General features: G+C 44.0%; 2 protein-coding genes across 2 annotated transcripts in view; both read right to left on the bottom strand.

The window, feature by feature from the left end:
- Positions 1 to 22310, bottom strand: part of LOC309702163 (uncharacterized protein) — an 854297-nt gene that overhangs the window by 118177 nt on the left and 713810 nt on the right. The window lies entirely within an intron of this gene.
- Positions 698 to 20223, bottom strand: LOC309697002 (protein NLRC3-like; the record flags this gene model as incomplete). The annotated part of the gene is made up of 7 exons (XM_082518590.1): positions 20151 to 20223; positions 18337 to 18466; positions 17980 to 18081; positions 16909 to 16987; positions 14342 to 14546; positions 12390 to 14190; positions 698 to 899 (listed from the first exon to the last, which is right to left on the bottom strand). The coding sequence occupies exons 2-7, from the start codon at positions 18453 to 18455 to the stop codon at positions 698 to 700; spliced, it is 2508 nt and encodes an 835-aa protein (XP_082374716.1). The 5' UTR covers positions 18456 to 18466; positions 20151 to 20223.

Raw genomic sequence — 22310 nt, 5'->3', positions numbered from 1 at the left:
ATGAAACAAAGAGGAAGTGAGGTTTATCCTTCATGATCACAAACTGTTCCATGTAAACCTGAGATCTGTGTGGAGCAGCTGACCTGTACGATGTGCTCAACACAAACATTATTTACCATCAGTTACTGTGTGACTGAACCACGTGGGTGTATGAAACATCGCTTTCAGTTTTGATAGCACATGGCAACATTCAGACGTGAATCTATACAGTAACACTTTGATTTGTTATAGTGAGGAGACTGTTGAAGGAACGATGAGGGGAAACTGTAACAGCAGCAACAGAAACCAGGAGACAAAGCTGAGGTCTGGGTTCCTCTATGCTACACACAGCCTCCTGCTCCTGGACTTTAGAAAACACATAAATGTCTGCAAGTACACTTACTTCAGAAACTCTATTAAACTCATTACAAGTTTACTTCAGCTTTAAATTACTCACAACATCAGCACACACGAGTAAACAAAGTAACTCACAGCTACTGTTCAAGTTTAGTCATCTTTAATACAAATATACCTCATTATTATGAATCTCACAGCTACCTGCTCATTGAACTGAACAATAATTCTGTTTTACCATTAAAACAAAATATGTGACTGTAAAAAAATCTTCAGACAGTAATTAAGAATCTCCTAAGCAATCCAAAGATAAAGAAAAGTTCACCTGCCAATTCTATAAAGCTTGGTTGTTTGTACAATAATATCATTTAATGATATGTTTGGATCCTGACCTGAGAGTTTCCAGTGTACAATGTGGACTCTGCAGTGCAGCAGACAGAAGCTTCACCCCTGAATCCTGCAGGTCATTGTTACTCAGGTCCAGCTCTTTCAGACTAGAGGACTGGGAGTTGAGAACTGAGGACAGAGCATCACAGCTTCTCTCTGAGAGGTTACAGCCACTCAGTCTGGAAGAAAACAAACAAACAATTAAATCAGTCAAATGAAACATTTTTAATGCCAGCATGCAATACAATTATTGGTTAACTAAATAGCCTCATTAAAACACAACTCTTCTTCTATAGCAGCACTTACTCCTTGTAAGCTCCACCTGCTCCACCATCTGAGTCAGAAGACATGAAAACAAACTGTAAATCTAGTAGAAACATGATTGGAAATCTTCTCAGATCCATTTGTACATTTAGAGCCTGATCCTGAAATATAGCAGCACGGACATTCACAGCAGCAAAGGGTTCTTGCTGATCTGACCTGGCTTGGCCCTGGCTTATTGAAGATTAAAGAAAGCAGAATCAGCTGTTCAAACCCCACAAGGCTGCCCGCTGTGACTGAAACAATGGGACGGGTCGTGACTTCTCAAAATGGGCTCATTGAACGCAGCACGGATAAGATCTTGAAGAAGCTCATGGCGGTCGTGAGTTCTCAGACTTTGCTCTTTGAGCGCAAAACTGATAACCTCTCGGAGAAGCTCGTGGCTCTCCAACGGGAGATTGAGAGACAAGTGACGGACTGTTAGATCAGCTGTGAAATTGACATGCAGTTGTTCGCACCAAAGAAAGCCACCATCATCTCATGCGGCTAACATACCGGCACCAGCTGTGGTCTCAAGGCTGGAGCTGAACATAACAAATCTCACCCTGATAACAGACGGTGTTTAGACTGTTCCTTCCCATCCTAAGCATGCTTATCCCCTCCCGGTGCAGACGGTGGGTCGAGGGGACCAGCGCAAATGCTGCAGGCCCGGGTGCGCTGTCTACACCGGCTGTCTCTCACCTTTTACCCATCCCTGTTGCTTGTCATGTGTTTCTATGGTGCATTAAGAGTTTTCATGTGCTCTGCGCTAAGGTCATTTTTTGTCTGTTCTCAAACTGATCTCCCTGTTGGAGCTCAGTCTGGGAGGAGTTCTTTTTTCTCCTCATCTTTCCTGATGTTGTGCATTTTCTGCTGTTTGGTTCCGGGTCGCTGCTCTAGCGGCTGACCGGCCAGCTACCTAGCCTGACCCGTCTCTCCAATGTGATGTTTGTGTATTGTATGTACGGTTGGAAAGCTCAGTATCCTAACTGCCCCTTGAAAATAAATACAGTGTTCTGAATCTGAAAAGATTACAGAAGACGACTCTGTTCAGTAAATATTACGCTCATGCTGTCAAGAAATACCAAAGGTAGGTAAAACGCTGGTTGTTGCAGCCATCCAGTATGACATGCTTTGTACTGTCCTGCTGCAGTTTGTGGCACCTGGTTGATGAGTTGTGAAGGACGATGAAAAAACACTTCACTCAATGTTTGTCTTCTAAACTGGATGTAATTTGGGCAGCCGATAGTTTTTCTTAATCTATCCCAGCTGCAAATAGGAACACAACAAATAACTAACTTTACCCACTTGGATCCTTATCATTCAAGATTGTGAAAAGATTCTCTACTCAGAGAATACTGGTGATGTTAGATGAGAGAGATGGAAGATGATGAAGGGGAAGAGTTTTCAGAACTTGAGGCCTTTTGTCTTCACTGTACAGGACAAAGAAGACAGGAAGGGAGGGAGAAGTGAGGAGAATAACACACAGGAAATGGTCTTGGGCAGACTCAAACCAGGCCCTGGAGTCACGACTCTAACCTTCAGTGCATGGGTCACCTGCTCAGCCAGGTAAGCTACAGCAGTCAGCAGTGTGTGAGTTAATTTGAAGACAATGATGACTATAAGTCAGGTAAAAAAAAAAATACTATCATCAACCAACAAGGGGAAAACAGTGAGCTTGAATGACCCTGCATGGCTATCAATGTGGTGCAACCAAGGCCATCATACAGTACAGGCCATCCAAGCTGATTTTAACTTTTCCTCCCAGATACCACCTTAGAAATCATCTAGATTAGGATATGTTGGCTGTTCTAGATCCAATCACAACAAACAGAGAGCTGTTGTGTGTCCAAGGTGAACAGGAAGAATATATACATGCATCAAGTCAATAAAGTCAGAAGGTTTGCTTTAGACTGTGCTGCAGTTTATCATCAAAGACAAACAGGCACCATGCTGCCAACAAATGGCATCAAGTCTGACTTTAGTTTACTTTTTTTGTTCTTTTTTTTAATCAAGATTAAATTTTATAGCAACCACAGCAGAGATGACCAGGGAAGGTGTGCTTGAGGGGATATAGCTACAACAGCTGGTTTCAGACTGAAGAACTGAGGTGCTGCACCCAAGTCTGCAGGTTCAGGGAGGGACAAACATCTGCTGCAACCAGATTGGAGTGAGAGGAGAGAGCAGGCCAACAACAACAAAGAAACAACAAACACACTGTGGAAGACCGAAGCAGAGTTTAGTTTAAAGTGGAACTAAGGATGTTTCTCTGGCTGCCAGGATTCACTGAGTAATTCAAATGCTTTCTTTAATGCAGGACCCACCATGCATGTAAAAGCAAGTGTTTCACCAACATTTGTGACTAAAAATAGACCTGCAGTAGAAATGTATCTAGGAGCATGTGTAACCCACATAAAAATAAAAAGAACTGGGTCTATAACTAGATTGGAATCTTAAATTCCAACCGGAGCGTGTCCGTGAAGGCATCGTGACGCGTCATGACGCACGCCACGCCACGAGTCTGCACATGCCTGTTGTGACCAATCACATTCGCGAGGCACCGATATATGCCTTCCGGGTTGTCGTCTCGAAAAGACGCGGGGGAGAGGCGTTAGCGGATGGAAGCAACAGGTACGTAGGGCGAGCGCTTTTCGCTGTTTACTATCTTGGCTTGTTTTTGAATTAATTGTGGATTGCGTTCAACAGTATTTTTGATACCGCCACGGGTAGATGCGTGGGGCTCGTATGTGACATCGCACGTAGTGAATGGTGAGTTGAGCCTGAATGTTTGTTTGTATTTGTAACCTGTATCAGTATGCCAGTGCTATTAGCTGATGGGATAGCTGAGGCTTACTGCATTACTACTACTCTCACTTTACGTGGCTGTAGTTTTGTTATTTGAGATTGTCATTTATTTTAAATCATTATAATGGTTGGATATGTATTTGTTGTATTTTCTCATGGATTTTATTGTGTACACTGGAACTAAAGTTAGCTTGGGAAATTTAGATGAATTTTGCTAATAGTGGTTCTGTGATTATAGTGCAGGCTAGTGGTGCTCTGGAGAGACCACAGCAACACCACTACTTTGGATGGCGAGCTAGGCCCAACGAGCCAGAACCCCAGCTACAACTTCCTGCGGTCTGGTAGGAGGCTGCTGCGGCCTACACTCTCCCCTCTTGGTTTTCAGTCCCCCAAATCTCACTTCTGAGATTTCAGTTTTGGAATCTTAGTGCTGATCATCATACTTCCAATTTCAACCTGTCTAGACTGTCATACGCATTGGACTTATATCACTCATGAAATAAACTTTATGGACATTGTTTGCCAGAGGTTGGACGAGGTTGCTGCACTGCCGTGCAGCGGATATTTTACAAGCTTGAATTGTTTTATCTTTTCTTGTCTGCAGATTTTGTAAATATTGGTGTTTGGTAATTGCACTTTATTTTCACTATAAATAACAATTGTAATCACAATATCTGTGGTTGTACGTTTATTGTACTTCACTCACCTCCTAGAGCCGAATCTGATATCTTCTGAATTAGCCGAACTACTCATAACCAACTTAAATTATTTTAGCTTATGTACTTGCTACATAAGACAAATTAGTGGCGAGCCAGCCAGGAGGTTGTGTCAAGTATAATATTGTTGTGTACATTCAGTCTCACTATCTCACCATATTACTATGAACATGGACTTGTTGGAGTCATTAGGTGTTAAAATACCAAACGCGGTGTCAGTGGCGTCCCCGCATATGAGGTTGAGGAGGTTGAAGATTTTCTTCTCCAGTATGGTGCTATTGAACGCTCTGTGCCAATAAACTCACCCGGCTCTGAGTTTAATAATATGCTCGTTGTTGAGTTTAAAACGGGGTCTGCTTTTGATTTTTTGGGTCCGATTCTGCCATATGCATTTAAGCCCTCAGATAATGAATATCATATAAAAAGCTTGTCTAAAATCTATGCGGCTACTGTCGGGTGCACAAAGACTAAGACTTATTTAGCTGACTTAAAACAAGTAGCAAAACTGTCTGGTCAGGATTTTGCTGAAGTTCTCCAAGAACTAATGACCCAAATAAATGGAGCTGTTTCAGAACTGCGCCCAGGAAAACCAGAAGGGCTCAAGCAGGAATGTACTGCCACATCTGAACACAAAACGGCTGCTACTCCGGATCAACAAACCCACAACACGGCTATTCCTGTCACTTCTTCAGCTACCCTACATCCTACAACAACAGAAGGACATTCTACCAGCATGTCTGCAGCTGAGTTGAATCCACCTGAAGTACAGAGGTATGTTGTGGAGCATATAGTAAAGAGCGAAGATGTAAACATACGTTCATCTTATAAGCTGCGCATGTTTTCTGGGAGAATACAACACCCACAGCATGAGGTGGACTATGATACATGGCGCTCTGGAGTGGATCTCATCTTAAAGGATCCAGCCATTTCAGAACTGCGAAGATCCAGACACATCCTTGATAGTCTTTTACCACCTGCAGTGGACATAATCAAGCACCTTAACCCCGACCTACCAGCAGAGACTTATATTCAACATCTTGATTCTGCTTATGGAATTGTACAGGACGGGGAAGAACTTTATGCGAAGTTCATGGACACGCTGCAGAACTCGGGTGAGAAACCATCCGGCTACCTACAGCGACTTCGGGTGGCCCTGAGTTTAGCTGTCAAGCGAGGAGGAGTCAAGCAGAGTGAAGTGAACAGGCACCTGCTCAGCCAATTCTGTAGGGGATGTTGGGATAGCAATCTTATCTCTGAGCTTCAGCTGAAGCAGAGAAAATCCAACCCACCTTCTTTTGCAGAACTGTTACTCCTATTAAGAACTGAAGAAGACAGAGAAGCTAGCAAAACTCTGAGGATGAAGCAACATTTGGGAACACCAAGACACAGAGTTGCAGCTCAAGCTCAGTTCGCAGTAGAAGAAGAAAAGGGGGTCTGTGCTGCGTTGTCCACTCTCACCCAGCAGATGGCGGAGATACAAAAGCAACTTGCCGCCTTAACTGCTTCCCAGTCTCGTCAGTCCTGTACTCCTGTCCCAAAGCAGCACCAGAAGCCAAGAACGGATATACAGGGGAATATATCACCTAACCCTAAGCCTGGTTTCTGTTTCAGGTGTGGGGAAGATGGACACATTAGACCACAGTGTGAGAACAGACCCAATCCTGCATTGGTCAATGCAAAACGCAAACAGTTCAGTGAAAGGAAACCAAAATGGCAGAAGTGGAATTCATCAACTGGACATTTAAACTAGATACAGTTCCTGTAATGGGACGTACAGGAACTGTGCAGGACCCACATTGTCCCGCAAAGGAGGAAAGGAACAAGGAGGAAATTGTTCACTGTGTAGACCTACACACTTGTCCGAAGGCAACCACAATGTTACCTCATGGGTTAGTTGGGTCAAGATGCACAACAGAGGTGACCCTAGCAGGCCATCCACAGAAATGCCTGCTTGATACAGGATCACAGGTTACTACAATACCTGTATCCTTTTACAACAATCATCTTCATGAACAACAAATTCAACCACTCCGTGATCTTCTCCAGGTGGAAGGTGCTGCGGGTCAAACCATTCCATATCTTGGATACATTGAGATTTCCGTCAAGTTCCCCAGAGATTTTGTTGGTGAAGAATATGAAGTAACAACATTGGCTCTAGTTGTTCCGGACGTACATCCTGACGTTCCCGCTACTGTGCTAATTGGGATGAACACCCTGGAACCCCTGTATGAACAGCATCTTAACCAGCATCCGAGCTATCAGCCTAGCACTCATGGGTACAGAGCGGTGTTGAAAACACTACAGCTGTCACACAAGCAGAAGGAGAATGGCAGCATTGGGAATGTGAGGCTACTAAGCAAAGCTCCAGTGCGTGTTCCGGCCGGCCGCACTATTGTCATCCAGGGCTCTGCCAAAGTTTCCACCCCATTGTTTAGCCAGAGTGTTCTCCTACAGCATCCTGCTTACACCTTACCTGGGGGTTTGTGTGTCAGCAGTTGTCTCATCAACTTCCCAGTTCTTTCTCCATACAAGGTTCCTGTGGTTATTACGAATGAGTCGGAGCAAGATACCTTCATTCCACCTCACAGTGTCATTGCGGATTTGGAAACCTACCACTGCATCTTGTCTGAACATCGCGTGACCCATCTTCCAGTCAGGAACACTACCACCAGCCTGAACTTTGATTTTGGTGATTCTCCACTGTCACCTGAATGGAGGACGCGAGTCATAGGCAAGCTGAATGACATCTCGGAGGTCTTTTCGCATCATGACTTGGATTTTGGATGTACATCAGCTGTCAGACATCATATTCCACTCCATGACAATACACCGTTCAAGCAACGTGCCCGGCCAATCCATCCACAAGATTTCGAAGCTGTCCGCCGTCACCTGCGTGAGCTCCTGGAAGCCGGCATTATAAGGGAATCATCGTCTCCTTTTGCTTCGCCTATCGTGGTGGTCAGGAAGAAGAACGGTGAGGTCCGGCTGTGCATAGACTACCGGAAACTAAACCTTCAAACCATCAAGGATGCATACCCCTTACCTAATTTAGAGGAATCCTTTTCAGCACTCACTGGTTCTAAGTGGTTTTCAGTGCTCGACCTGAAGTCCGGTTACTACCAGATCCAGATGGAGGAGGAAGACAAGGCAAAGACTGCTTTTGTGACTCCTCTTGGGTTCTGGGAGTTTAACCAAATGCCTCAAGGTGTTACCAACGCCCCAAGCACCTTTCAGCGCTTGATGGAGCGATGCATGGGGGACCTTCACCTAAAGGAAGTGCTCGTTTTCCTGGATGACTTAATCATCTATTCGGACACTCTTGAGGAACACGAACGAAGGCTGCTGAGAGTCCTGAACCGGTTGAAGGAATATGGGCTGAAACTGGCACCGGAGAAATGTCGATTCTTCCAAAAGTCTGTAAAGTACTTGGGTCATATTGTCTCTGAGGAAGGAGTTCAAACAGATCCCGAGAAGATAGAGACCATCAAGACATGGCCGGTTCCCCAGACTCTGAAACAATTGAGATCTTTTCTGTGTTTCGCTGGTTATTACCGCCGGTTTATAAAAGACTATTCCGTCATTGCCAAACCCCTCAATGACCTGACTCGTGGATATTCTCCAGTTCAAAGATCAAAGACCCTGAAAGCTCGCAAGATACCCACCTACAGGCCAAACCAACCCTTCGGGGAGAGGTGGGATACCAACTGTCAAGTTGCATTTGAAACCTCGATTGAGAAGCTTACAACTGCCCCGGTTCTTGGGTTTGCAGACCCGTCTCGTTCATACATTCTGCACACCGATGCGAGTGTGACCGGACTTGGAGCTGTGTTGTATCAAGAGCAAGAGGAGAAACTCCGGGTCATAGCTTATGCTAGCCGCGGATTGTCGCAGAGTGAGAGCCGTTATGCAGCCCACAAGTTGGAATTCCTCGCCCTTAAGTGGAGTGTGACCGAGAAATTCCAAGATTACCTGTACGGGGCAGATTTTACAGTGGTGACGGACAGTAATCCACTGACCTACGTTTTGACAACAGCTAAACTGGACGCTACTGGACACCGTTGGTTGGCTGCATTGTCAACGTACTCCTTTAAACTTCTGTACAGAGCTGGCAAACAGAATTGTGACGCTGATGCGCTTTCGCGGCGACCTTACTCCTGCTCCAATGATGAAGTTTCTAATGACCATGAACTCATTCGTCAGTTCATTTCTCAACACACAGCTGATTCTGATGTCCTCCCGGAAGAGACTGTGAGAGCAATCTGCCAAAGTCATTTGGTCAGAGCCACACGGCCGGGTGACTGCGGTGAGGTTGGCTTCACACTTGTCGAGTCTTTGTCAGTTCAAATGGATACCATCCCTGACAGTTACTGTTCCGAGGACTGTCATCAGCTGCCTGTCATTTCTACTCTTAACATCAAAGAGAAACAACACTCAGATCCCTGCATTCGAGAGCTTATTCACCAGCTTGAGACTGGGGAGAGGGTTCCACCAACAGCTAGAGCTGAGCTCCCTGAACTTCCGTTCTTGCTCAGAGAATGGTCCAGGTTGGAGCTGGTGGATGGAGTCCTGTACAGGAGGAGACGGGACAATGGAGACCTTTTATACCAGCTTGTCCTTCCAGAGGAGTTGCGGCCATCAGTCCTGAAAAGCCTCCATGAGGATATGGGCCATATGGGGATTGAACGTACACTTGACCTTGTCCGTACGAGATTCTACTGGCCTAAAATGGCAAAGGATGTTGAGCAGAAGATTAAGACTTGTGGCCGCTGTGTGCGCCGAAAAGCCTTGCCGGAAAAAGCTGCTCCACTTGTCAGCATAAAAACATCTCGACCCCTTGAGCTTTTGTGTATGGATTTTCTTGCTCTTGAGCCTGACACTAGTGGCACTCGTGATATCTTAGTCCTGACTGACCATTTCACTAAATTCGCTGTTGCCATTCCAACACCCAATCAAAAGGCAAGAACTGTGGCGAAGTGTCTATGGGAGAATTATATCATTTATTATGGCATTCCTGAGCGAATCCATACCGACCAAGGGCAAGATTTTGAGTCAAGACTAATAAAAGAATTGTGTGAGTTTGCAGGCATTCAGAAGAGCCGTACAACCCCTTACCATCCGAGGGGAAATCCAGTGGAGCGATTCAACAGGACGTTGCTGGCAATGTTGGGGACCTTGGAGACAAAACAAAAAACAAGGTGGAAAGAGCATGTGAAACCGCTGGTTCACGCCTATAATTGTACCAGGAATGAGGTTACAGGGTTTACTCCTTACGAACTCATGTTCGGTAGAACACCTCGTCTACCTGTGGACCTGGCGTTCAATCTGCCACTGCGGGAATCCAAGCAAAAGAGTCACTCACAGTACATTAAATCACTGAAATCGAGATTGGAGGAAAGTTTCAGTATTGCCTCCAGTAACGCTACAAAGGCTGCCGATCGAAATAAAGCACGCTTTGACAACCGTGTGATACCATCAGCATTGGAACCAGGTGATCGTGTGCTTGTGAGGAATGTCCGCCTTCGAGGGAAGCATAAACTTTCAGATAAATGGGAGGAAGAAGTTTATGTGGTTGTCCATCGGGCTGGGGACCTCCCGGTCTACAAGGTAAAACCTGAGAACAGCGAAGGACCTATGCGGACCCTTCACCGCGACCTCCTCCTTCCATGCGGCTTCCTCACGGGTAGTGAGGTTAACTTGGAATCACCAGAGCAATCGCTTCCGCACAGACCAAGAACTCGGCAGCAGAACCCGGATTTAATTTCCTTCACAGAACCTCTGGTTGAGGATGAGGATACAGGAAGCTTGGTTTCATTATATGTTAATCCTCCAACGTTGCACTTCACTGTGGAAAAACAGAATCATTTTCCAGATTCATCTGACGGTGGGAGCCTAGGACCACTGATTTTGGATCCTTCAGTTGAAGTGGAAGTGCAAGGGGAACCAGCCTCTGTGTCCAGTGTTCTTCCTCCAGCAGGGGAGTCTGGTGGTGAGCAATCTGACTCTGATGTGGAAGACATCCTACTTGAACTTGGTGAAAGTCACCCTGAAAACAGAAATGGCTTACCTGAAAACTTACTTGGAAATGGAGACATACTTGTCGACATTCCTGTCATTGCTGTTGAAGATTCTCCTGAAGAGTCTAGTGTTATTGAGCAGGACACTGACATAGGTGACGGGCTAAGACGTTCACAACGACAAAGAGCACCACCTGACCGACTTCACTATTTCACTCGTGGCAATCCTCTGATTTCCGTTGTCCAAACGATGTTGCATAGTCTTTCCGATGCATTGGGCCACAATGCTAGCCGTCCTTCATCTGTTCACGTTGTCTAGCGTTTAACATGCGACGGGACGTGCATGGTTAAGGCGGGGAGGATGTAACCCACATAAAAATAAAAAGAACTGCGTCTATAACTAGATTGGAATCTTAAATTCCAACCGGAATGTGTCCGTGAAGGCATCGTGACGCGTCATGACGCACGCCACGCCACGAGTCTGCACATGCCTGTTGTGACCAATCACATTCGCGAGGCACCGATATATGCCTTCCGGGTTGTCGTCTCGAAAAGACGCGGGGGAGAGGCGTTAGCGGATGGAAGCAACAGGTACGTAGGGCGAGCGCTTTTCGCTGTTTACTATCTTGGCTTGTTTTTGAATTAATTGTGGATTGCGTTCAACAGTATTTTGATACCGCCACGGGTAGATGCGTGGGGCTCGTATGTGACATCGCACGTAGTGAATGGTGAGTTGAGCCTGAATGTTTGTTTGTATTTGTAACCTGTATCAGTATGCCAGTGCTATTAGCTGATGGGATAGCTGAGGCTGAGGCTTACTGCATTACTACTACTCTCACTTTACGTGGCTGTAGTTTTGTTATTTGAGATTGTCATTTATTTTAAATCATTATAATGGTTGGATATGTATTTGTTGTATTTTCTCATGGATTTTATTGTGTACACTGGAACTAAAGTTAGCTTGGGAAATTTAGATGAATTTTGCTAATAGTGGTTCTGTGATTATAGTGCAGGCTAGTGGTGCTCTGGAGAGACCACAGCAACACCACTACTTTGGATGGCGAGCTAGGCCCAACGAGCCAGAACCCCAGCTACAACTTCCTGCGGTCTGGCAGGAGGCTGCTGCGGCCTACACTCTCCCCTCTTGGTTTTCAGTCCCCCAAATCTCACTTCTGAGATTTCAGTTTTGGAATCTTAGTGCTGATCATCATACTTCCAATTTCAACCTGTCTAGACTGTCATACGCGTTGGACTTATATCACTCATGAAATAAACTTTATGGACATTGTTTGCCAGAGGTTGGACGAGGTTGCTGCACTGCCGTGCAGCGGATATTTTACAAGCTTGAATTGTTTTATCTTTTCTTGTCTGCAGATTTTGTAAATATTGGTGTTTGGTAATTGCACTTTATGTTCACTATAAATAACAATTGTAATCACAATATCTGTGGTTGTACGTTTATTGTACTTCACTCACCTCCTAGAGCCGAATCTGATATCTTCTGAATTAGCCCAACTACTCATAACCAACTTAAATTATTTTAGCTTATGTACTTGCTACACATGCATGTGAATATAAAGTATCACAACATCAGGCACATGCAGCCTAAGTGTTTAAACAAAGACTGATAACATAACAGCAGCAGTGATGATCAGAGTTTATGGTGAATCCAGCGTCTCGAGTTCACCGAGTTCTGGAGGCATCAAAGAGGTTACAGTTGTATTGGAGAAATCCCAAAACTTTACAAATTCATACAAAGACAGAAAACCTGGTGAAATAAATTACTGACACAGTTGGATGTTAAAAGTAAAGACATGAGTACAAATGTACTCACAGAGCTTTGTTGGAGGCTTTGACCACTGGCAGCAGCCTCAGAAGAGCCTCCTCTGAAGCAGAGTATTTCTTCAGGTCAAACACATCCAGATCTTTTTCTGATGACAGTAAGATGAAGACCAGAGCTGACCACTGAGCAGGAGACAGTTTATCTGTGGAGAGACTTCCTGATCTCAGGGACTGTTGGATCTCCTCCACTAGAGAACGATCATTCAGTTCATTCAGACAGTGGATCAGATTGATGCTTTTCTCTGCAGACAGATTCTCACTGAGCTTCTCCTTGATGTACTGGACTGTTTCCTGATTGGTCTGCCAGTTACTTCCTGTCTGTGTCAGCAGACCTCGTAGGAGAGTCTGATTGGTCTGCAGTGAAAGACCCAGGAGGAAGCGGAGGAACAAGTCCAGGTGTCCATTTGGACTCTGTAAGGCCTTGTTCACAGCACTCTGGTGGAGAGATTGTAGGTTTGGTTTGTTAAATAATTTAGATTTCTTGGAGGTTGTTTGTTGTTGTTCCAGCAGATTGAGTCCAGAGTTGATGAAGGTCAGATGGACATGAAGAGCAGCCAGAAACTCCTGAACACTCAGATGGATGAAGCAGAACACCTTGTCCTGGTACAGTCCTCTCTCCTCTTTAAAGATCTGTGTGAACACTCCTGAGTACACTGAGGCTGCTCTGATATCGATGCCACACTCTGTCAGGTCTGATTCATAGAAGATCAGGTTTCCTTTCTGCAGCTGATCAAAAGCCAGTTTTCCCAGAGACTTAATCATCTTCCTGTTCTTTTTATTCCAGTGTGGATCTGTCTCAGTTCCTCCATCATACTTGACCTTCTTCACTTTGGCCTGAACCACCAGGAAGTGGATGTACATCTCAGTCAGGGTCTTGGGCAGCTGTCCTCCCTCTCTGGTTTCCAGCACATCCTCCAGAACTGTAGCAGTGATCCAGCAGAAGACTGGGATGTGACACATGATGTGGAGGCTTCGTGATGTCTTGATGTGGGAGATGATCCTGCTGGCCTGCTCCTCATTTCTGAATCTCTTCCTGAAGTACTCCTCCTTCTGTGGGTCAGTGAACCCTCTGACCTCTGTCACCATGCCGACACAGTCAGGAGGGATCTGATTGGCTGCTGCAGGTCGTGTGGTTATCCAGAGGCGAGCAGAGGGAAGCAGTTTCCCCTTGATGAGGTTTATCAGCAGCACATCCACTGAGGTGGACTTTCTAGGGTCAGTTAGGATTGTAGTTTTGTGGAAGTCCAGAGGAAGTCGACACTCATCCAGACCATCAAAGATGAACACAACCTGGAAGTCTTCAAAGCTGCAGATTCCTGATTCTTTGGTTTCAGTAAAGAAACGATGAACAAGTCCCACCAAGCTGAACTTTTCCTCTTTCAGCACATTCAGCTCTCTGAAAGTGAATGGAAATATGAACTGGATGTCCTGGTTGGCTTTGTCTTCAGCCCAGTCCAGGCTGTATTTCTGTGTTAAGACTGTTTTCCCAATGCCAGCCACTCCCTTTGTCAGCACTGTTCTGATTGGTTCAACTCTTCCAGGTGAGGCTTTAAAGATGTCTTCTTGTCTGATGGTTGTTTCTGGTCTGTCTGGTTTCCTGGATGCTGTTTCAATCTGTCTGACCTCATGTTCATCATTGACCTCTGCAGTCCCTCCCTCTGTGATGTAGAGCTCTGTGTAGATCTGATTCAGGAGGGTTGGGTTTCCTGCTTTAGCGATGCCCTCAAACACACACTGGAACTTCTTCTTCAGCTTAGACTTAAGTTTACGATGACAAACAGCAGCTGGAAGTTCTGAATAATAATAATAAAAATACAACTTTAACAATCATATTTTACAAAATGCTGATGACAATTTCTGACCCACTGAGAAATGACTGAACACACTGGTGTCACAAATCTCTCATTTATCCAGCAGCTTAAATCTTTAGATAAATCCTCTTACGTCTCTGCAGACGGTCAGCCAGCTCCTCCTGCTTCATTCTCCTCAGGAAGTCCACTGTGATCTTCACAAATGCCTCTCTGCTGTTTCTCCTCTGCTCATCATCCTCCCTCTGAAACTTCAAGCACTGGGGCTTATTTGGATTCAGAGCTTTCTGGATCTTCTTCAGCTCGTTCTTCACAAAAGTGATGATGTTGTCCTCCAGCAGCTGGAACAGAATATTTATGAATGACCCACCACTCTGATCTTTAGTCTACACAACATCCACTTCTTTACCATCAAGGGGCATATCATCCACGAACTCTTTACCAATTATAAGTTTGGCTTTATCTGATTAACTGAGACTTTGTCCACAACTCCATGATCCCAAAGCGTTGATTCTGTTCATATGAATGCAGCGATTTCAGTGGGAGAAACATTTCACTGGTGTTCAGAGCTGAACTACCAACAGGTTGATGATCAAAGCCAGAAACTTGGAGATGTTTCAGGTGACTGAGTTGATCGTACAGACAACTGGTCTTAAAGGTTCACTCTGTTTACGCATACAGATCAGTATTTAAGGTTTGACTCTCATCATCCACTGGAGCACAAACTGGGCGTCATCAGGACACTACAACACAGAACAAACACCATCCCCACAGACACAGCAGCCAGCGAAGCAGAAGAACTTCACATCAAGAAGGTCCTGAGTAAATGTGAACGCTGGTTTGAGGGCGGAGTCAAGGAGGCCATTTATGTGAAAAGGAAAGACCATCTCTGAATGGAGGAGGGGCCTAAGGGTACAACTGTCACCATCTTACATGCTGTGATTGCAGCCATTCCCCAGCTCTCTGTGAACTGGACTCATGACCATTGATCAACAACCATTGATCAATGGTCCTGACAATATGCGTACCAATGATCAATGAACTGACCTCCCAGCACATTGTTCCTTCAGTGGGCTGGTTTCAGTCATACAAATGTCCTGTTTATGAGATTGAAACCTGCAGTCAGCTGAGACTGAAGAAGTCACCTGATGATGATGAAACGTTTCTCCCACTGAAAACATCCAGATGAACAGAATCAAGCTTTTTGGGATTTACGTACCTGGATGATTGAGCATCAAGACACAACTCTGTGACTTTTCTCAGATGAATAAATCAGTTATTTTATCTACTGTGTGTCAACTGGCTGAACCTCCTCCAACTGTCTACTGTCTCCCTAAACTCAACAATGACTTAGTGATCTATCCATTCTCTGACCAAACACATCCTGCTGCAGGAGGTTAACATAGCAGCCAATGATGATCCCACTCACTGTGAACAACACATTTGGACCTGATTTGCTGCTCTGGTTTACACGTGAACTTCCACTGCTGCTGTCACCAACTTGAGAGGCTCTACAGAAAAACTGGACTTGTCCATAAAAATCATAAACTACATTACAAGGACAGCATTGCTCAATCAACTCTAATTACTACTGACATGTTATCTCTTCTAACTAAGGTACAGACACTCAAACTTGCTGCTTTCAGTGAGAAGTCAAATGTCTGAATATGAGCTGGAAGCTGCTGAGAGTCCTCCTCCTTCCCGTGGGGTTTACTTTCTCTACTACTTTCACTATAAACACGCCCCTTTCATGCACCTGCAGAGGGCCACCAGCAGATGGAGCTGTCTTAAACAAATCCACTTGGATAGTTAGCTGTAGATGACTTTATCAGTATGATTGTAGGACTTTGAGTTATTCTTTAGATTTATTTAAACTCTTATATTGTGCACAAGTGTTGAGCGACCCATAATTTCTCTGTACTTTTCATAAGAGCAGCCAGACTTTCAGCTAGTTTTTCTTTGCTCTGCAGGTTTTATGAAGGTGTGTCAAAGTTGTTCTTTGGACATTGGCTGCTTTTTAAATCATTTTCAGTCCTCATACAGGAACATTCTTCAAGCTAAATCCAAGTGTGTTAGACCAGAGTTAACCTGATAGATATGTGTGGGTGTGTAACTCTTAGAAGCTGATTGGCTGCTTTTTATGGGGGCTGGGTCTTTGGAAAGTGTTTTAGTAACACACCCTGAACTGCACACTTTAACAAACAACATGAGATTTTAACAGTAATGTAAAACTCATGTGATTCACTGTTATTAAGCACAAACACATCTATGGCCCTGTTTCCATTAGTAGCTGCTCAGATCGACTCACCACAGGTCACCACGACTGGACTGGATCCACTGGTTTCCATTACAGTTGAGGACCACCTAATGTGGTCGTCTCAATACAGCCGAGTGTCGACTAACATCATTAGTAAGTGCTAATGCTGCTAATTTCCATCATATTTGTCATTTATTGCTCAAAGTTTTTGAAGAAACAGTTATTCAGCTTCATTCCCACTGATCTCGACTACAAACTGTTTCACTTTGGTTTCTGTTTAAAGCCTCGATGTTTAAAACGTTTCCCTGTGATCACATTTGCACCGTCTGATTTCAAAGTTTGTTTCTTTTGGTCATTTAGTCCACAGAGTCCTTGGTGTTCTGAAAGGGACCTATAAATAAATGCATTATTATTAATAATAAAGTAGTTGTTGTACATGTACAGACCATAAATATGGAGTCCAGCTGTGTTTGATGCTGCTGGGCAGACTGACCACTGGGAACCTCTGAGCTCTGCTGGTCCACTCTGTGGAGGAACCATGAAGGATTAGATCAACACAGGATAAAGATCCAGGAGTTTCTGCTCAAATAACTTCATCTGAATCAAGTCTGTCAAGTTTTAAACTCTCAGATTGTGAACATATCAGTAATTTTCAGTCTGTTTTCATGGACGTCCTTTCAGTGGTGATGTCAGGGATGATTTTGAAGAAGCTCATCAAACTGAACCATCAGCAGATCACTGCTCCAAAACCAGAACATGATCCGAGTCTCCCTCCACCACCAGAACACCAGCTTTACTAACGTGGTAGATCAGTGTAGTACAGATCAATAACTGATGAGTCATTTGATCAAAATCACTGAGTGCTTCACGTCTGACCCTCTGATGCTTCTGTAGACATTTTGCACATTTAATGAATGTCTGACAGTTTTACATTCATTCTATGAACACAGTGGAAATGTTGTGTTATAGTCTCCATGTTGTTTCCAGCATCATAAATTCTTAAGTTCAGAAAATTAGATTCTTTCTTCACAGCTGAAAAACAACAACATTTATTCTCTATTGAAATCTGCATCGTCCACTCCAAAGGTCACAATCTGACGGTAACATCTGGTTTTGTTCCCTGTGGTTAACTCTGAGCATCAGTATGGTGGGATTTATCCACTACATCCACACCACTGTGGTTCAGTGTTGTCCTGATGGAGTAACAGCAGCCAGTATGATCCAGGCTTTAGCTGCTGGGTCTCTGTGTGACCTCTCAGACTGTTTAACAGATCAGACACAAAGAGAATCAGAGCAGCTCTGTTCTTTAAAGACAAACATGAACCCACTCAGGTCACACTTTCCCCACAGATATGAGCATCACTGTCCTCAAACAGCAAATGACCAAGTCGAACATTTGGATCTTTTCTCTTTCATTGTTTTCTTTTTAATGAATCTTTGTAACAATCTGAGGATGTTTCAGGTCATATTTATCCAGGAAACACAAACATGTAAAGGAGTCATCACAGCTCTCTGACCTCGTTGCTCCAGGTTCACCACTGAAGTCTGGAATGCTACGTTTGGACCGGTCACTCCTCACAGACGGACAGCTGGACCCTGCAGACTGTGACCTCTGACCTCTGCAGACACAAACATGATTGAAGCAGCTGTGATCACACAGACTGCAGATAATGCAGCTGTTTCCTGTCAGTAACATCCTCTTAGATTAGAGTTCAGCTTTTTACAGGAAAACTGGACAAAACTGATTTTTGTTACAAACTCATTTTCATTTCCTCTCAGCTCACAAACACAGTCAGACAATCAACCAGAGTCAACACTGATTATAATGTCAGTGCAGAATTATTTCTGTTACTCAGTGAGTTCAGCTCTCTGACCTCGTTGCTCCAGGTTCACCACTGAAGGCTGGAGGGTGACCTTTGGACTCGTCACTCCTCACAGACGGACAGCTGGACCCTGCAGACTCTGCTCTGTCCTCCTCTTCCTCCATCATCATCTTCAGTCAGTCTGAGAGGTAAACCACAAACACTCAGTGAGTTCACATTAACAGGAGGAACTGACCTCTGACCTGTCATGTGACCATGAAACCAGGTCAATGTGTCTGTAGGTTCAGTCATCCAGGTCATGTGATCTAAGGAGCTTGGAGAGAAAAGAGACGCCTTTAAGTTTCTGGAAGACGTTTCATCTGAGAAGCTTCTTCAGCTCTAAAACCAAACGGTGGAGAGTCCCAGATATTTAAACCTGAGAGGGAAAGAAAGCATGTCGCTGACCCACCACTGATGTTATTTCAAGGAGGAAACTGAGAGCCTTTGCACCAGGAGCACAAACATCAGCTCCAGCAATGATCCACTGATGTGTTTTTATTCCATGTATGAATGTTGTTATTGACAGAGATGACGTTTGTGTGTCAGTGATGCAGTGACTGTTGTTGTTACCTGTACAGGCTGGTTAGACTCTATGAAACAGATCATACAGATCTCTGCATGTTAGAAGAGACTATTAAAGGTCATGAATGAGACAAAGGCAGGGAGGCGTCCTTTACAGCTAAACAGCAGAGTGAGAGAACAGCCAGCACCTCTACATTTATCACATTATACAGCACATGTATGATACTGACAGGGATGAGAAGAATTTAGTGATTCTGATCCCATCATTGATATTACTTATTGATTCTCAGTAGCTCTGCTCTGACAGTCACCACCATCACTGAGCAGCATATCAAAGACATTTGTGCACATTAACTGCATGTTGTGGCTCAAATGTTTGTGCATGTTGGAGGCATTTCCTCTTTGTTGTGATCAGTGTTGGTCATTACTCAAAACAGTCATTATTACACATATTACACAGAACACTTTGATTAAAAGTAATGGAGTACGTTACTTCATTACTCCTCATAACATTACTTTGATGTTACTGTGTGAAATGAACAAATGAGCATGTAACAACATAAAGCTGAGGTACAGCCCCACACACCAACACAGATCCTGATGAGGTCACGTGATGTTTCTCTGAGTGTTTATGAACACAAATCAAAGATGAAACAGCACAAAGACACTTCAAAGTGATTCTACTGTAGAAACATGAACAGGTAGAAACCTGCAGCCTGACTGCTCATCACTTTGTTACCTGTTCAAGTTCAGCAGCAGCAGCTCACTTTATCACGGTGCTGGTCTGGGGTCAGTGTTTACTCAGCTTTACGTCACTCTGGGTTCTTGGCTAGCTTAGCGTTAGCTTAGTGTTAGGTGAACGTTAGCTTAGTGTTAGCATGCTGTGTGCTAGCTCAGCGTCAGAGCTCTGCAGGTGTCTCGTGTGTAAATATTAATCACAGTGACAGTAAAGGAGGTAAAGGGCTGTGACGTCATCACGTACGCTGCGTCCTCTGTGGGCTCTGAGTGAACTCAAAGTACAAACTACAAGTACACAAACACGAACGTAGCTCAGAGTGGCGGACACACTCGGCCTCGTTGGTCCAGCTGTGAGTCCGTTACCGTGAACTATGGAGCGGCAGATTTGTGCTGAACTAAGCTGCACACAGCTGATGTTAGCCAGGAAACATTACACACTGACTTTAATGGAGAGACCGGAAATACAAACACACACAGTTTGTTGTGTGAAGAAATCAAACATGAGCTGAACAAACAGTAAAGTTCCTAAAGACAAACTGTTAAAGGAGGAAACAAAGCAAACTTACAGTTTCTTCACACACCAACAACAAGCTCCACTCCACACCTGGACACTAAACACGGACACACAGGTGAGCTGCTTCCTGGAAGGAGGCGGGGCTCCACCTGAAACTCAGCACAGGTGGGAGGGGCTCAGCTCTGTGTGTGCTGATGTGTTAACTTTAAAAATATGCCGTCTGACTGCTCAGACTGAGTCAGAGTAAAGTTCACATGCTGACGTGTGGAGACATGAAACCTTGTTGTAGCTGCAGGTGTGAACACACTGATCCCAGATCAGCTCTGCTGTATTTGTAACATGAACATTTCTGCTGCAAAGCTTCAAATGTTCAGCATGTTTCTCTGTTTCCAGTCTATAGATCCAGTCACACTTTCTACCTTCACCTGTGCAGTAAAGACTGAGAGCAGAGCTGAAACCAAGCGTCCAATCAGTGAGCAGCATCAACACCTGAGCTTCATTCAGACTCTGTTATTGAAGATGTTGTTGGTACAAAGTTCATCTGCTGCTCACATGAATCCATGAAAGATTTATTTCACTGAATGTTTCTTCAAAGCTCATTTCAACCTGTTGAAGTCATGAATGAAAGTGCAGACTGAGAGTGGATCACATGATGTTTGAGGTGTGTCATGTGACATGTTCAGTATTGTCACACATGTCTAGATTGTCCCTGATATCATAACTGCTCAAACACTGATGATTATATTTGAAGAATTATTCCTGATGGCAGCAAAGTTTGAATGGAGCTCTCTGTCTGTGCTGATTTGTCGCCCTCTGGAGGTCAAAGCACAAACTGCATGATGTCACTGTAACCACCACAGAGACAGGAAGTGTTTTTATGACTGAAACACTGAAATGATGCTAACGGCTGTCGTTAGGCTCACTGACAGCAGTGCTGATGTGTTCATGTCAAACACTGGCTCAGGTCAGACTCCTTCATCCTTCTCCAGCGTGAGGCCGCCCTCAGACCCACAGGAGCTCTGACCTTTGACCTCCTGACCCTAACCATTTTAGTCTTGTTGCATCTTTAAATGCAAATCCTGTGAAATGGTCAGGGGCGGCTCTAGAGAAATTTTCTTAGGGTGGCAAAATCAAAGCCTTTTCCCCCCAAACACATATGCAGGTGGTTACATGTGGTTAAAATGATTCAAATGCAGTAAGTATGCACGTTTTTCATATAAATATAGTCTATAACTTAATTATTGTCTGTACCCACATGATTACACACTTTAGTTACATGAAACATGTGAGTTTTGATGTTATGTACTGTACAGCCTGTATATTAAATAAATATGTAGCCCAATAAGTATAAACTCCAGAAAGCTACACAACATGGGGCGCTTCATTTACAAACACAAGTCTAACTTAAGTTTCACTGTTTTTGTTAGAAAACAGTCACATTGTTGCAGCTTAAATGACACAAAATGTCAGAAATCTGCACTGTCATGAACAAACATGTAAACCTCATTTTTCATGATTTGTTGGATTCACCCTCTGAGGTCTGAAATACAACCGGACATTTGTGACTCCTTTGAGTTTACGTTTGTATTTCACCCTCAGATTGTTTCATTTTATTTTTTCCTCCTCTTGCTTTGTTTGGTATCTTTTCAGCTCAACTGAATTTAGTTGTTTTTTCACTGACATACTGCATTAGTATTACTATTACTATTAATGTAACTATTACTGATCTGAAATCACACAAAGAACCTAAAATCCTAGCAGTATTTTTTACTGTAAAAAAACCACAGACGTGTTGGGTAAATGTTTATAACTTGAAATGCAAATATAAATTGTACATTTTGTAAACAGATACAACTATTTATCTAAAAATGCAGCCAATACACCTGCTGTTTTTTCATTTTCTACAACCATTTAAAATAGCACTCACCTTCCTTCATTTCCACAGTGTAACATCCACCCACCTGTGTAAAATCCAAAATTCCCATGGTGTTGTTCAAAATGTGCTCTGGCACAATCATAAGCATCACTTGCTACTGAAAACAAGAAAAAAGCCGGTCCTGCTATGGGCTGAACCATTTGTTAATGTGGAGGGGGGGGGGGGGGGGACACTATGGAATATATCCAGTTCTAGCATTTATATTCACTGCTGACTGTAACTACGCTCAAACTGTTAAACTTATTTTAATAAACAACACTGTCATATGCAAAACTG

Source organism: Aulonocara stuartgranti, assembly GCF_965226115.1.
Source record: "Aulonocara stuartgranti genome assembly, chromosome: 3".
In the NCBI taxonomy this organism is placed as follows: Eukaryota; Metazoa; Chordata; class Actinopteri; order Cichliformes; family Cichlidae; genus Aulonocara; species Aulonocara stuartgranti.
Note: the sequence above shows the minus strand (reverse complement) of the source record. Positions and strands in the feature narration are given on the sequence as shown.